At 38.9% G+C, this 17,998-nt stretch overlaps 1 protein-coding gene across 2 annotated transcripts in view; it reads left to right on the plus strand.

Annotated features, from left to right (window-relative positions):
• Nucleotides 1-593: 593 nt before the first annotated feature.
• PCYT1B (phosphate cytidylyltransferase 1B, choline) overlaps nt 594-17,998 on the plus strand; it is a 105,842-nt gene continuing 88,437 nt past the window's right edge. The window contains exon 1 of one of the 2 annotated variants that reach the window (XM_072615239.1): nt 594-1,095. In XM_072615239.1, coding sequence (XP_072471340.1) covers nt 979-1,095 — 117 coding nt within the window. In that variant the 5' untranslated portion in view covers nt 594-978. The remainder of the gene's footprint in view (nt 1,096-17,998) is intronic. The other variant, XM_072615238.1, reaches the window with a different exon arrangement.

Genomic DNA, 17,998 nt, shown 5'->3' on the forward strand with positions numbered 1-17,998 from the left:
CTCTCAGAAAAAGTGTGAACTCTTCTGAATGTCAGTCAAATTCTCTACCACCTGGTTTCCCTGAATCTTTCCATTTTTATCTCATCAAGCACCTATCCACATGTTCTGTGCTACGTATTAGACTACTTTCCAATTTTTTATTCTGCCATCTCCTCCATGAATTTTTCCCTGATTCCCTAAAGGGTGAAAACTCCTATCTTGGACATTACAAGGCATTTTGTTTTGTACATCTCTATGGTCCTTCTCATGTAATACTGCATATGTCTGCATGTGTCTAGCTCCCTACCAAGGCATAAGAGATATCCCCCAGTGCCTAGCAAAGTGTTCTGTACACAGGAAGTGCTCCCTAAATGTGTGGTTGAATTATGAGTTCAGATTCAGGACTGGCACAGGACTGCAATTTCTGTACAAATGAGCATACCTCTGCACACCCCCAAGGCCACAGCAACGGTTCTCCTTTCAGGAAGGAACATTCTGGCATTTCTAATTCTTAGAGTTGCTTTGTTCATCTCAGCAGATGGTTTCTTCTTATCTATGTAGCGCAGCTATTCTTCTTTCACCCAGACTGACAGTCCTTTGCCACCAAATTTGAAAAAAGAGAGATACAAAAACCCCAAGTTCTGCTGTTGTATGCACCGGCCACCCTGCCAATACAGCACATACCTCCAATGGAGTGGTACTATGATGACAGTAGCCAACCAGAGAGCATCATGCAAATGAGACTACTGTATCCCATACCAGCTGCTTCAGTGCCGGCTCGTTGTTATAGTGATAAAGTGAGGCCTTGCCGCCTTGCGTCTCCTGGAAAGAAGGGGAAGGGAGAAAAAAAACCAAACCACAAAACAACAAAACCCTTTAGTCCCTCCAGGGAAGGAAGAAAGAAGAAGGGGGGTGGGGGAAGTATGTGACAAAGAAAACATTTTCCGCCTGAAAGGAGAACAACAGAAGGGGTAGAGCTGCCGGGAGCATTCACTGGCCATGCCAGTGCTCACCACTGATGCTGAGTCAGAAACAGGTATCCCAAAATTCCTTTCTAATGAGCTTCCCTCAGAAACCATGGAGGAAATAGAGCACACATGTCCTCAGCCTCGATTGGTAAGTAAAGACAAAGGATGCATATGGATATGCATTTATATACATGTGTACATAGATGTATATATGAAAATATGTATATGCATTTTCTCTCTCGACATATAAATCTATATTCACAAAGAAATTCTTTGTGGTATCTTTGCTAGTAAGGGAAGCAATGCTTAGAGGGTTTCCATAAATGAAAATCTGGCTGCAATCTAACGCTATCTAATACATCTCTACAGAGAGGTTTTAGCTTGTAAGGAGCTATTGTATTGGCTCGGTGAGAAACAGACTGCTTTGAATAAACTGTGCTTCTGTGTTAGGAAGGAAGGGATGGTGTTACCCCTGTGTGGGGTATTCAGTTCTGCAGAGAAAAGGATAACATGTAATTTTGAGATGGCATTTCCTTCATTTATCCTGGGGAAATCCCTCATTACATTCTGAAATGGAGTAAAGGTATCCATCCTCCCTGATTGTGTGCTTAATGCTAATTTGGGAAAAGAAAAACGACAGAGAGGCAAAACTTCTATATTCCTCTCAAAAAAAGAAACAGCTTCTCAAAGCTGCATTCTAAACAGTTTGACCGTCGCACCTGGATCTTAAATGAGTTGTAAGAGATTTCCTGAGTACACTGGCAAGGTTTCACTTCAGGTAGTTGGAATTGGGGGAAGCTATATTTGGAGAGGTGCTGCATTAATTTCACAATGAATGCACAGAAATAGTATGTTCTAAGATGAGTCCCCCAGAATGGAGGGGGCATCCTTTTATCCATGTTCTCCTAAAATTGGTCAGCTACTCTACTGCTGTTCAGGATCCTTACCTTGGATTTGTAGGTTCATTCTGCGTGACTCCCAGAGTAAGGCCTTACTAACTGGAAAATACCTAAAGATATGGCTAACTTTCTGTTGTCTGAAGTCCTGTCAAACTTTGGATGCCCTTGTGTTTCTTCTCTTACTATTAAACAATGGACAAGATATGACACCATCACCTTTCTACCTTTGAAGTGAAGTACAAACACCGGATCATACACTTTAGAACTGAAATCTAGTTATAGACCATCGTTAGTCCAACTCCCTCATTTTGCAGATGAGAAAACTGAGGCCCAGAAGGTATTGAATGTCTATGCTATGTGCCCAAGTATTGAAATGTTCTCTAGAATTTTCTGAGGTAACATGTACTACAACACTCTCAAAATTAATAAATGTTGTTGGACTAAAAGTCTAGCCCCCAAAAGAATGTAGACTTCCTAAGAAAATTTCAAGGATAGGTTTAAAATAACTTTGTATAAAGCAGAGAATGAGGGAAAAATGTTGTGCTAGAAATCTGTGTTCATTATTTTTTCCTCTTGGAGGACTTTTCTTCTCCATGAGATTGTCATGTATTTTTCTGAGGGAATCTTATTCTGAGCTGCCAACAAGGGATCTCTGTCACTTCACCAAAGCACTATGGTTGGACTGAAGGACATGGATAGCGATGCTACATGGTCCCCATGCCAGCACAGACCCCATAAATGAAGGCACATGGCTAAGGCATTCGATTGCAACACTTCTCCAATAGTTTAGAATTAGAAAATAGAAACTGACTGATGTTAGAAATCATTTATGTAATTAACCAGATTTTTTACAAAGAATCTCCACTGACATTTAAATAACCCTCCACAATGACAGGGTAGTGGTGAAGAGGTAATCATGATGGTACTTCAAGAGTGTGTCTATACTGTCCTTTCATCTACTTTTAAGAGAATTTCCTATGGAAAGGGGAGAGGGAAGAGAGAAATCACCTTCCAAATCAGACAGACTTTTCACATTGTTCATTATTTTGGTGCTTTGCTGATCTTTCTTTTCCTTCCTTTGCCCACAGTTAAGCTATTTTACTACTCTGTGGTGTTTCTACCTGAAGGGTAAATGAGAGAAAGTCAAGAAAGTAAGACTCAACTTATTTTCTTCCTTGTTAGGAGCTCCAATTTTAAACAAAGGGACAGAAAAGTTGAATCTTTTGGCTCAACTGATTACTTCCAGTAACCTATCTTTGGATTTCAATTTTCTAATAATACCATGAGGAATTAAAAATTGGCATTAATTAAATAAGGGCTATAGCCAACTGGAAAATCACTCTCAACTTTTATATAGTAGAAAAAGAAATGAATCTAAATTATATTTCCCGATCTTGCAATCTAGAGAAATTATTTTCCTTCTCTGGGCCTATAAAATGAGGAGGCTAGAATGGATGTTCTTTGAAATCCCATCCCTTATAAGAGCATTTTATTTGCCAGTGTAGAGCCATAGTCTAAAGGACCATGTTGTTGTTCAGTCGTGTCAGTTGTGTCTGACTTTTCGTGACCCCATTTGCGGTCAAACATATGGAGTGGTTTGCCACTTCCTTCTCCAACTCATTTTACAGATGAGGGAACTGAGGCAAAAAGGGTTAACTGACTTGGTCAGGGTCACACAGCTAATAAGTGTCTAAGAGCAGATTTGATCTGAGGAAGATAAGCCTTCCTTATTCTAAGTCCAGCACTCTAATCACTGTACCGTCTAGCTGCCCTAAGTGACCATACCCATTCTTTATATTTAAACTTCAGGGTCCAAATAGCATCACAGAATATAGAACCAGAAGGTAATTTAAAGATTATTGAGTTTAATCCCTTTATTTTACATGTTACCATGTTACAGGGATGATGTTGTGATCAGGGTTTGCTTGACTTACTGCCCAGATTGGTTTGCTTCTCTATTCTGGAAAATAGTATCCATGGATCTATAATTCTCTTCTGCTAACTTGGAGCCCCCAGCCCAAGACAGGATTTCTGGTAAAACACCTCAGCGTTACATTTATCTCTGTCTCTTCTCTGGGGATGCTTCTCCTCAGCTGTCTCCTCCCAACTATATTTTCCTAGGTAACATGCGTAGCAAACACCAGAAGTTAATACTAATTTTTAAAAAAGTAAAAATTTAAAACAAATCAAGATCGATAAACTCTCTTCTCACCATCCTCCATGCCCAGAGAAAAAGTCTTCAGGATCCCATAAGGGCACTCAAGGAGGAAAAAGAGATACAGGATTATTGCCTTGGGGTTCTGTAGTCTGGCAGGAGGTGGAGGGAGAGGTAGGAGGAATTCTTCAGCAATGTAGCCCCTGTGGGTTATTCTTCATCCTATTGAGCTGCTTACTTTCTGAATCATTCAACGGAATAATTTGTACCTCATAAAGGGATCACCTGGTGTGGCCACATCTTTTACATTCGTCCTAAAATCGAATTGTTTCTGCTGTTAGGCTTTGAGCTTTTAAGGAACACTCCTTTTCATTTTACCCTAAATTGAGTATTTAGTAAAAACAGTTGGAGCTTGTTTGGGCAATGTTTTCTATAATCCCAAATTCTGTAAAGTTCTCAAGTGACTTGAGATTTCAATTACATGCAATATGTATCACAAGTCATAGCAGTAATACATATCCATTAATGTAAATATGTATAATATCTAATGCAAAACCATTAATATGTATACATAATAACAAGCCATGAATAACAAATAGCAAAATTATGCAAATATGTCTATGGTATACAAATATTCAGCAAGTACACATACATTAAAGAACATATGCAATTTTATGTAAGGCATGTCTTAGGTGAATAATAGTATTGCCAGTTAGCTACATACGGAACTACTTCTTCCGTTTCCCCTATAAGATAATGTTAGTCTGGTCATAGGTTGAATAGATCCAGGTCTCCTGTAACTTGATCTATCTGTCCCTATACTTGAGCTGGTCGATGGTATGGCATGGTATCATCATCCTTATCAGCCTCATAGTTTTCCATCTCTAAACTTGAGCTTGCAGAAAGTCCAGGCTATTCGGCAGTGTCACTGTGTTGGGTAGGCTGTCTCTGTACCAAAAGTATTTCTATAGCTGAAATTCTAGGCAGGAAAGGCGTTACTTGTGGGTTCCGTATTCACTCCCTATTTGGACTGGAGGTTGAGTTATGTAGAACATATCAAGTCTTCATCACTTGAAATGTCTAAGTCAGTGTCTGATGCAGAGAGTCTTGGAAAAACTGTTAGTTGTGTATCTCCTTATGTTCTACTAACTCTCCTATAGGCAATAAAATGGTTGCTGTGAGTTGTCTTTATGTGACCTCTACCAGGTTCCGGGGCTATTCTGTAAGTCAGCCTGTTTCAACCAATCAATCAACAAACATTTATCAAGTGCCTATTTACTATATGTCAGGCACGGTGCTAAGCACTGGGATTACAAAAAAAAAAAAAAAAAGACAAAGGACAGTTCCTACCACCAAGGAACTCACAGTCTATTGGGGGATACAACATGCAAACAAATAAATACAAAAGACGCTATGTGCAGTATAGATAGAAAATAATGAACAGAGGGAAGGCACTGGAATTAAGAGCGGATGGGGAAGGCTTCCTGTAGAGGGTGGAATTTTAGTTGGGACTTAAAGGAAGCCAGTGAAGGAGGTCAGTGAAGCAGTTTGATTTGAGGAGAGAGGACATTGCAGGCATGAGAGAAAGACAAAGGGAATGTCCAGAGCCAAGAGAGGGGATGGTCTTGTTCATGGAACAGCCAGGAAGCCAGTGTTACTGGATCAAAAAGTACATTAGAGGAGTAAGGTATAAGAAGACTGGAAAGGTAGGGGAGGGGCTAGGTTATGAAGAGCTTTCAGTGCCAGAACATTTTGTTTTTAATCTTGGAGGCAATTGGAAGCCACTGGAATTTGTAGGGAAGTGACATGATCATATCTGTGCTTTAGGAAAATCACTGACTGAGTAGTGAAGAGATTATAGTGGGGAAATAGTTGAGGCAGGCAGATCCATCAGCAGGCTATTGGAATTATCCAGGTGTGATGTGATGAGGGCTTGCACTAGAGTGGTGGCAGTGTCAGAGGAAAGAAGGGAGTATGTTTGAGAGATGTTGGAAAAGTTTTAGTCTCTTTCTTCCCAACGAGGCATGAAACTGCTTTCTATGAACTTGTGTGTTCCATGAATTTCAAGATTTCTTAAAAAAAAAAAAAAGTGTCCTTACGCAAAGTCTTAACCACACAATTCAGACTTCTGAATTTTATCGCTTCTTTCTCTTGGCACTTTCTGAGCTGAAGAAGCCAGGTGGGTAAGTTTCTTTTAGTTTCTCTCTTAGCTGAGATATGTATTGTTTATGAATGTCTCCAGGCTTTCCATTTTCAGAGATGCCAAAAACCAAGTAAAAGGCTAGGGAAGGTTTACCAAACCACTAGCAAGTATGGCATAAAGCCTCTGGCATCATTCCTGGCAGAAGTTTGTGTAATTGTGTGTGTCTGCATCTGTATGTACTAGGAATGCCATGTGTTGACTCCACTGAGATCTTAGTTTTAGTTTCAGGGTCCCCAATTCTTCACTGTGGAACTGAAACACTCAAGAGGTAGGTCTCTTTTAAGGGTAATAAAGTACAGTTCTAGACTTCTTGATGCCAGCCAAAGTTAACATCTTATTAAGTAGTATGCTTTCAGAGTTTCTTCTTGATCCAAATGGATCCTGGCAGGAAGTTCAAACACAAGACATATTTTTCCCATAATCCTTTACTGACTGTAAAAGCTTTCTGGTTCCTAATTGGGTATGCCTGTGCACTCATTGTTAACCAGTAAGGCCTTACCGGAATGTGATTTATCAATCAATCAAGTATTTATTAAGCCCCTACTATGTGCCACACAGTGTGGTAGGCAGCTGGGATATAAGTACAAGAATGATACTATCCCTGCTCACAAAGAGCTTACATTCTAGTGGGAGATACTTTTGTTGTACACTTGTCTTTCAGTCATGTCCAAGTCTTCATGACCCCATTTGGGGTTTTCTTGGCAAAGATACTAGAGTGGTTTGCCATTTCCTTCTCCAGCTCATTTTACAGATGAGGAACCTGAGGTAGAGAGGGTTAAATGCTTTGCTCAGGGTCACATAGCTAGTAAGTGTCTGAGACCAGATCAGAACTCGGGAAGATGAGTTTTCCTGACTTAGGCCTGGCACTCTAATCACTGCACCACCTAGCTGCCCCATACACACACACACACACACACACACACACACACACATTCACTTTATATATACATATATACATGTTTTTATATGCTATAGTTAAGTACATATATGCATATAGTAAATAAATAAGAATATATACAAAGGATTTAAATCCAAAGTAATTTGGGAGGGAAGGCACTAGCATTTGGGAGGGGGATGGGGAAAGGCTTTCTGTGCAAGATGGTGCTTTGGCTATGACTTAAGGGAAAAGAAGGGCTCTTTGAAGTGAGGGAGGGAGGAAGGGAGGGAATACATTCCAGAGATCTGGGATAACTGGCGCAAAGACAGAGATCAGAAGTGGAGTGCTGTGTGTAAGGAATGGAGAAAAGGCCGGTTTGCTTAGATAGCAGAGTGCAAGAAGGAAAAATGTCCAGAGAGGATGGAAAGATAGTTTGGGGACAAGTTGTATAGGAATTTAAAAGCTAAATGGAGAGGTTCCTATTTTATCCTAGAAGCATTAGGAAACCAGTGGAGTTGACAGAGTAGGGCAGTCACATGGTCAGATATACACTACAGGAAAATTACTTTGTCAGTAAAATGTGGGATGGACTGGAATCGGGAAAGACTGATGCGGAAGCTGTTTCAATAATCTAGAATGAAAACTTAAACTAAGGTCGTAGATGTGTGAATGAGACAGCTCAGTAGAGTGTCAGGCCTGGAGTCTGGAAGACCAGAGTTCTAATCTGGTCTCAGACATTGACTAGCTGTGTGATCCTGGACAAGTCACAACTCTCTTTGCCTCCGTTTCCTCTTCTGTAAAATGAGTTAGAGAAGGAAATGGAAAACCACTCTAATACCCTTGCCATGAAAACTCCAAATGGGATCGCAAAGAATTTGACATGACTGAAACGACTGATCAACAACAACAAAGATGGGTATGAATGTTGAGAAGACATGAGAGAGAAGTTAAAGTAGAAATGGTAAGATCTGGCAACTCTTTGGAAAGAGATAGAGGGAAGGGAGTAAGCATGTGTAAAGCATCTACTAGGTGCCACAGGTTTCACAAATATTATCTCCTTTGATCTTTGCAACAACCCGAGAGGAAGGTAATATCATCCCCAATATGCAGTTGAAGAAACTGAGACAGACAGAGGTTAAATGACATGCCCACAGTCACACAGCTATTAAGGACCTGTATTTGAATTCAAACTCAGGTCTTCCTGACTCCAGAGTTCTATCTATCTATCTATCTATCTATCTATCTATCTATCTATCTATCTATCTATCTATTTATCTATCTATCTATCTATTTATCTATCATCCATCTGTCTGTCTGTCATCTATCTACCTTCTTACCTACCTACCGTCTGTCTGTCTAGCGTAACATGCAGCTAACTCAAATTGAATATATGAGGTGAGAGTGAGAAATCCAGAAAAACGCCTAAGTTATGAACCTAGTGTATCTTACTATCTCATTCTGTTGATATAAAGTCAATGCAGACAAGTTTCCAGGGTTTGCTAGCGCTAATATTCACCAAGTTTGTGGCACACTTTGGGAGTACTTTACCCACAGAAGCTGGAACCTCACACTTCTGTGGGATGTCTTCAGTCATTCGGGTCTGGCAAAATATGTTTCTTAGTATCACCAGTTTCCTCTCTTGACCTGTATACCCAAAGTCATCTTGTAAAACTTTCAGGGCTATAGTGCTATGTGCTCTATGTAGTACCGGCTGCTTCTTGGTAAGCATGTGAGGAATGACTGATAAATTAGAACAGTACACTGTTGCACAGCTCCAACACTCTCGAGGACCCCTCCCTTACAAACAGATGAGGAAAACGAGGTCCAAGCTGAAATTCAGAGAGAGAATTCAAAGGGAATTGAAAGGCCGTTGTTCATCTTGTATTTCTGTCATAGGTAGAATAATCCTCTGCAGTGTTTAGCAGGGCTCCCACGTAGACCTCGGTTCAACCCCACCTCTTACGCTTACCATCTGTGTGACCTTGGGCAAGCCATTTAACTAAGGAGTCATTTAACTCAGTTTTCTCATCTGTGAAATTAAAGGGCTGGACTAAATAGCTTCTAAAGGTCCATCTAGCTCTAGACCTTTGGTCTTCTTCTGCTACCATCACAACCTAGGTATATGTAGATAGCAAAGGAATTTGAGAAGACAGTGGGCTGAAAAGTCTCTCTTGGTGGTCTAGAATATAGACATATTCCTCTGATTATCAGTCTTGGTAAACATTTGTGTGTGCGTCTGTGTGTGTGTGCATGTATGTGTGTGTTTCAACTACATCGTTGTACATAATTTCCTTTCAGTGATGAGCTGCCCTGTCTAATCCAGTAAAGTTGTTCAAAAATGGCATGCAAGAGCTGCTACTGCTGGGCCATTGGCTCTGTCATTTTTTTTTTTTTTTTTGGCAAGGAAGATGGCAGCTAGAACACATCAATAGAATATAATTTTATAATAATGAGAATACTGTCTTGTTATTAAATATAATTAATGGGTAACAGCCTGGACAGCACCTTGATAAAGGCCTGACAAGAATGAAAGACAGAGAGAGGACAGGAGTGAGAATAATGAAAATAAAGCTTTGGAAAAATGTTTGTTTATATTGTATCAGATCGATAGATGAAGAGAAAAGCTTTTGATAAAATACAACATCCACTTCTGTTAAAAAAAAAAAGTGCTAGACAACATAAGAACAAATGGAGCTTTTCTCAAGATGACAAATAGCATATATCTAAAACCAAAAGCTACCATTATTTGTAATGGACATGCACTAGAATTCTTTCCAATTTAGGGGTGAAACAAGGATATGCATTTTTACCACTTTTATTTGACATGATAGTAAAAAAAAGTTGGCTATCACAATAAGAAAGGGAAAAGAAATTGAGGAAATAACCATAGGAAGAAACAAAATTATCACATTTTGCAGATATGATGGTGTACTTAGAGAGCAGTAAAAAAGTCAACTAAAAATTATTGCAACCATCCACACCTTCAGCGAACTTGCAGTTTAAAACAAAACCATATAAATCATTGACATTCCTATACAACATCAATCAAGTCCCGGAGGAGGAGACAGAAAAAAATATTTTGGAATCTATCTATGAAGATACATACAAGAACTATATGAATACAACTTTAAGTAACTATTTGCAGAAATTAAGATAGACATAATTAATTGGAAAATTTTCAATTGCTCATAGGAAATATGATTCATTGTGATAAAATAACATCCCCTAAATTAATTTACTTATTTAATGCCATACCAGTCAAAGTACCAAAGAATTACTTTATAGAATTAGAAAAAATAATAACAATTCACATGGAAGAAAAAAAGTTCACTGATATAAAAAGAAGTAATGCAAAGTAGCAATGAAGGGAACTGTAAAGAAGCAGTTCTAGATCTTAAGCTACACTATAAGGCAATAAATAATTAAAGCAATTTAGTACTGTTTGAAAAATAGAGAAATCGATTCGGTTAAGTATGTGATACATAGTAGCATATGTATCTAATGCTCTGTAGTTGATCAACACAATGTGCCAGTTACTAGGATTCAACAAATCCTTCCAGCACCTATTTGACGAAAATTGCCAGGAAAGTTGGGCAGCAGTATGGAAGAAATTAGATTTAGACCAATACTTCATGCTTATATAAAGATAAACTTGAAATGGGCACATGGTCTAGCCCTAGATATAAAAAGTCAGGTCATAAACAAATTAGAGAAACATGGGGGAAAATTACCTATTAGATCTATAGATTGAAGAAAAGTTCCCGTCAAAGCAAGAAATAGAGGGGATAACAGAAGATGAAATGGGTAATTTTGATTACATAAAATTAAAACGTTTTTACACTAATCAAATAAAGCTAAGATTAAGAGGAAATAATTAACTGAGGGAAAAAAATCTTTGTAGCAAGTTTCTTTGATAAAGATTTTATTTCCAAGATATCTAAGGAACTGATTAAAATTTATAAGAACGAAAGTCATTCCCCAATTGATAAATAATCTAAAGATTTGAATGCACAGTTATCAAGGGAAGAATTCAAAGCTCTTTATAACTATATGCAAAAGTACTCCAAATAGCCACAGAGAAATGCAAATTAATTTTGAGATTCTACCTCACAACTACCTATTAGAGTGACAAAGAAGACCCCCCCCCAAAAAAGAGAAAGTTATAAATGCTAAAGGATCTGGGGAAAATAGGCACATTGATGTACCAGAATGGTACAACTGTTCCAGAAACCAATTTGAAATTGTACACAAAAAGTTATTAAACAATTTGTGCCCTTTGACATAGCTATGCCACTACTAGGTAGCCTTAACCAAAATAGATAAAAAAAACAAGGAAAAAAGTTTTTGTTATACAAAAAAAATAATTATAGCAACTCTTTTCACAGTGGGAAAAAACTGGAAACTAAGGAGATGCCCGTCAACTGAGGAACAGCTGAATAAATTGTGATATATGAATGCGATGCGTACTGTTACGGTCAGCGGATTGCTAGTAAATGCTTATCAACCTAGTCCTCTTAAAAATGAAGGGACAACACATTTTTAAGTTTAATCTGAAATATTTACATTTTCATCACTTTATAAGTCTAGACAATCAATAAAATAATAAACCCAGACCTAATTTATAGTTTGCCAATTTCCACATTGTAAATGCTCACACTGAAAAGTTAACAATGAGCTTTCACAATATAGTTCAAGTAGGCTCCAGCACACCCCTGGTTCTACTGTAGGAAATAGATTATTTCAAAAGGACTTGGAAGATTTTATATGAACTGATACAGAGTGAATCAAGCAGAACCAGAAGAATATATTCTAACACAGGAGTGGGGAACCTGTGCCTTGAGGTCACATGTAGCATTCTAGGTCCTTGGAAGTAGCCTTTTGACTGAGTCCTAAGTTTTACAGAACAAATTCTTTTATAAAGAGAATTTGTTCTGTGAAGTTTGGATTCAGTCAAAGGGCTGCACTTGAGGATCTAGTGGACCACATGTGGCCTCGAGGCTTGAAGTTCCTAACCCTACTTCAACATCAATATTATTAAAATGAACAATATTAAGGACTTTTAAAGCAGATTAAGAGTGAAATGAGTCTAACCAGGAGAACAATTTTTATATAATAACAGTGCAAAACTAAATAACTTGGAAGACTGTAAAAATTGTGATCACTCCAATGACCATTCATGACTTCAGGTGACCAGTAATGAAACACAGTTTCCATTATAGAGAGATGACGAGTTTTGAGTTCAGAATGAAGCATATATTTTTGCATATAGCTACTGAGGGAGTTTATTTTGCTTGACTATGCATATTTATAAGAAATTTGTTGTTTTTTTCCAGGAGGGTAGGGGATGGAAGGGAGATAAAATTGATTTCTATACTTTTTTTAATAAAGAGGTTGGGGGAAGAGTGCCACAGATGTGAAATGTTGCATGCAGTTTCAAATGGGGTCCCAGTGTTGTGTTTTACTTGTTTTATTTTATTATAAGAGACATCTCACAAAACAGAAGTAATCTGTAAATGTCTGTAAGGTAAAAACAAAGCACATGAATAAACTTAAAAGGAAGACATGAAACAAACTATGAAAAATGATCCAGAATAACAGAAAGTTATGGAACTAGCAGTTCTAGAGAGATGGTTTCATCACCAAGGCTCTGACTTGAGATGATTTTGCCAATTCTCTCTAATTGAAACAGTCTTTATTCTGGATGTTTTCCTTGTTTTCAATTCATTGTTATTTCTCTGACAATGCAGGTGACTCAGAGCCTTGTTTTCTGAGAAGAGAAGTCCTTAGGTGTAATACAGTGGTTCCCCTTAGATTAGAGGGAAAATGGAGGTGATTATTAGATCCTTGAAGGCATGAGCCTGTGCTCTCTGTTTCTTGAGAAACTTCAGACAATGAATGCCCAACAGAGTGTTTCCTCTAAGTATATCCATAATAAACCTGAAATGGCCATGGATTTATTGGGGGATGATCTTGGGCCCTCTTGGAGGACTTGTACTGTAAAATGGAAACTGTAATTCAAGTCAGCAACAACTTAGGAAGTGAAGTGTCACAAATGGAGTAAAGGGGCCTTTGAAAGAGATTAGACTGTGCCAATACTTCAGATTAGCATGAGTTTATTTTAGACTTTGCTTCAAAAGAGAGCTGTGTGCCAAGATACTGCTATCTTGGAGAAGGTGCCATTGGGCAATCAATAGATAGGAGATTGACACGCCACATTAGAGCTTGACAAGGAGACGCTCTGTTTTTTAAAAAGAAGTCATTTCCTTCCTTTCCCCACTACTTACTTAACCACTACAGCCTGTGACCCATATAGAAGGCCTGGGTGGGGGGAATGGTCAAAAGATTTGATGCTTAGTACAATTACTGCTTCAACCCCAAAAGTTAAAAACAATAATGCTAACTCCTTCTGGGTGCTGACTTTTTGGTGTGTTGGTTGAAATTGAATTTAGAAAAAATGGACTTCCTTTGGCATTTACTTTTCTTAATTTGACCTCTGCTTGGGAGTGATAATGAGCCATCTTTCTGTTAATGGAGACCAGATGCAAAACTGATCCTTGGATAGAATTAGAGCTTTGGGGCACGGAACTGTCAGCTACTTTTACTGTGAACTCCTCTCTTCCTTGATCCTGTTTTACCATATGAAATAGTTCTTTCCACAAGAATTAACCTAAGTAGACCAGAATCAGCTATAAAATGAGGTGGAGACATTCAGAATAGTAATTTTTTAAAAAATGCAAGCAGGCTTAGAGATCCTCTAGTACCACTGCCTTGCTTTACAGGTAAAGAAACTGAAGAGGGAAGAAGTGGCTTCTCTAGGGATATAGAGCTAGTTCATGACAAATCTGGGACATCCTAATATATGCAATACATGCCTTCCACATTTTCAACCATTCAACATCCTTTATTTTCAAGTAAACTGTCTCTCTTTTGAGCTCCATTCTCATATCATCAGTTGTCTTTTGGTCATCTCAGACTGAATGTTCAAAACAGAACTCATTCTTTTTTCCTAAAATGCTCCCTTTTTCTCAAACTTTCTTGTTTCTGGGAATCATCATCCTCCCTCCCAGTCACCCAAGCTCACAACCTTGGTGTCACCCTCGATTCCTCATTCACACTTACCCCAGGATCCAATTGGTTGCCAAGTCTTGGTGTTTTTTTACCATCACAGCATCTATTGTATATGTCCCCTCTTCTCTACTCACCCAGTTGTCACCCTGGTGCATGCCTTTAACACCTCAGGCTTGGACTATTGCAATAGCCTTCTGGTTGAACTACCTGCTTTAGTTCTTTTTCCACTCCAATCAATCCATCTCCTCAGCAGCCCAAGTGATTTTCCTAAAGCTCGGGTATGACCATGTCACTCAAACTCCAGTTGTTCCCTGCTATGTCCAGGATCAAACATAAAATCCTCTATTTGACTTTTAAAACCCTATGTAACTTGTTCTCTTCCTTCCCCTTTAATCTCTCTCTTTCTTCCCCTTCAAATGCTCTACCATCCAGCATCATTGGCCCCCTTACTATTTCTCACACAGAACACTTTATCTGTCTTGTGTCTTTTTCATTGGCTGTCCCTGATGCCTTCCTCACTTCCACCTACTGATTTCTCTGGCTTTCTTAAAACTTCAGCTTGAGTTCTGCCTTTTGTCAGGACATTTTTTTCTCATCTTCTTAGCCCTCTGCTCTCCTCTTCCCTAGCACCTCAGTGCTTTCTCTCTGAGATTGGGTTTCACTGACATTGCATATAACTTGAATGTATACTATTTTTGTGATGCTATCTCCTCCATTAGTAAGTGAGCTCTTTGGGGGGCAGTATTCCTAGAACTTAGCTTAGTGACAGTCAGTTGATAAACATTTGCTAAGTATCTACCATGTGCCAGACACTGTACTGATACCTGGGATAAAAATTTGAAAAAGGAAGACAAGTCCCTGTCCTCACGGAGCTTACAATCCACTTGGAGAAGACACACAAAAGGAAGCTGAAAAGTAAAATGGGAAACATGGGAAGATACCTGGCAGAGGGCATGGTGGAGAAGTCAAGGAAATCCTAAAGGAGTACAGCTGAGTGGGAAATGCCTGGCGCATACTAAGTGCTTCATAAATGATCTTTGACTAAATACCTGAGGATCAGGTCAAGTGAAATGTTCTTCATAAAGCTTTTCCTCTTCTTATCAGTGGGAAATGACCTTTCCACCATTCCATTTGTCCTAAAGCACTTTGCATCTTTCCCTGTCCTTTGACCATATCATTTTTATTGTTGTTCAGCTGTATCTGACTCTTCATGACCTCATTTGGGATTTTCTTGGCAAAGGCACTGGAGTGGCTTGCCAAGTTCTTCTCCAGCTCATTTTGCAGATGAGGAAACTGAGGCAAATAGAGTTAAGTGACTTGCCCAAGGTCACATAGCTAGTAAGTATCTGAACACTAGCAAGGATTTGAACTCAGGTCTTCCTAATTTCCAGTTTGGTGTTCTTTCCACTAGACCACCTAGCTGCCCATTTGACCACATCATACACAACTACATATTATTTTTAGAGGACTTGGGGGAATGAACCTAAGATTTCATTGATAGATGGAAATCTCACTGGAGAAACTCCTACAGAATGCAGATCAATATCTTCTTTGCAATTTATAGTCTTAGGGAGTTGCTTAGGACACTGAAAGGTTTAGAAACTGACTTAGAGTGGCAGAGTCAAAGATGTGTTTGAGATGGGACTTGAATTCAAGTCTTCCCGATGCCGAAGCCAGTTCCCTATGCACTGTCATGCTCTTTGTTGTTTCTAGTTTATTATTTGACAAGGTCCAGAGTGTGAAAAATCAAAAGGATGTCTACTTGTCATTCAGATAATGAGGGTATCATAAAATGTTTTGTAATATGAAACACCTTATCCTGTAATGGAGAGTTTATCAGTCATAGCGACATGTCTTGATGGATGAGGTCCACAATGATGCCAGGTGCTGGGGAGAATCGTAAGAGAAGTAGGCAGTGACATCTTCTATTTCTGGGAGTATCATCATTCTCCCAGTAAATGCCCACGCTTGAAATCTGGGAGAAAACCCAGTCTTTTCTCTCCTTTACAACCTTCTGGTTTCCCCCTGCCACACACACACACACACACACACACACACACACACACACACACACACACACACACACACACACACACACACACACACACCCTAATGAGCTGTCAAGTTTTATTGATTCCAGGAATATCATTAAATGATGATTCTATTAAAAGTATAAAATAAAAAATTGAGTACCTACTACACATCTACTTTGGGGCAAGAATATGTTGAGTTTTGGGGTTTTTGTCTGTTTTTTGTTTTTTGCCAGAGGAGAGAGAAGCTGTGGAGGGAGCAGTGAACCAGACCTGTAGGGAATTCTCAATGAAGAAATGCCCCTCTCTCAATGCAGATTGACACCAGCTTCCATTGCTGCTTATATCTTGGAAAGATAGGTTGGGCACTGGACAGTTAAATGGCAAAAGTTAAAGTCACACAGCCCGGATGTGTCAGAAATGAGACTTAAGCCTAATTCTTCCTGATCACAAGACCAGCACTCTGTTCACTCCAACACACTCCTGGGTGAAAGTGAGACAAAATGTCTTTGCCTTTGATGAGCTTACATTCTCCTGAGGGTGGGAGAAGGGTGACATCACAACATACTTCTGCCACCTCAAGCAAATCAATTTAGTGTTTCCTAATTTCATTTTCTTTATCTTTATGGGAATACATAGACTGCCTACTGATTTGTTAAATTTAAGACACCATAGAAGTATCAGATTATTGTATCCTTTTCTTGCACGTGTAACAAATCCATCTTCTTTCCACTCAACCTTAGTTTGCTGCCTTACCAGCCCTCCTCTAGGCTGTTGTGAGTCTGCTAAGTCATCTCCCCGTTTCCACACTGTCCCATCTCCAGTCCATCTTTCACAAAGCTGCCAAAATGATATTCTTAAGGCCAGGATGGATTATTTCATTCATCTGCTCAAAAGAACCCCAATGGCACCTTATTGCCTTTAAGAGAAAATGCAAAATCCCTAGACTGATTTGTAAGGCCTTCTGTCATCTGTATACAACCCACTGTTCCAGCTTTACTCCATGTTATCTTACTTTATTGTGTTCCAGCCAACCCGGAATAATGGATGGAAGAAGTCTTCCCTGAACTTCATATGCCATCTGTGCATTTCAAATGCCTCTATGCATTTGTACAGGCCATCTTCCCCCACCCCATTCACCCCCACCCATGTGAAAATAGTCTCTTTCCACATTTCTCCCTTTCAAAATTCTTTGTTTTTTTTTCTCAAGGATCAAATCAGGTGTCAGGTTCTTTATGGAGCTCTCAGATCTCCTCAGCTGAAAGTGATAATTTCCTCAACACATTTTTATTTTCTTAAAGCACTTTTCCTTTTCCTCTCTGTTTTGCCCCCATAATACTCTATACCATCCTTATCTATAAGCATGTCATATTCCCATAGTAAGTCATAAGCACCTTGAGGTTAGGGGCTGTCATTTTTCATCTTTATATCCCCTAATTTTTGCATAGTTCCTTGCACATAATAGGTGCTTAATATGTTAATTTTTGTTGACCAAAAAGATACAATTACGGGACTCGAATAAATTGTAATCTAATTTTAGCCAGGCAAGTTAGTCTCTGGTTTATCCATTAGTTTCTGGTTTGTCCTATTCCTTCATTCACTCAACAAGCATGTATTAAGTCTTAACTATGTACTAGGCAGATGATGAGTCAGTCTGGGATAGTGAATAGAAAGCTAAACTGGCCTGAGAACCAGGAAGGCCTGTATTCAGAGGTTTTCTCTGAAATGAATATGTGAATGAAGCATTTATTTAGTATTTACTATGTGCAAAGCACTGTTGTAAGTGGTGTGACTAGAAATAGAAAAGGCAGACCATTTC

Source organism: Notamacropus eugenii, chromosome 5, assembly GCF_028372415.1.
Source record: "Notamacropus eugenii isolate mMacEug1 chromosome 5, mMacEug1.pri_v2, whole genome shotgun sequence".
In the NCBI taxonomy this organism is placed as follows: domain Eukaryota; kingdom Metazoa; phylum Chordata; class Mammalia; order Diprotodontia; family Macropodidae; genus Notamacropus; species Notamacropus eugenii.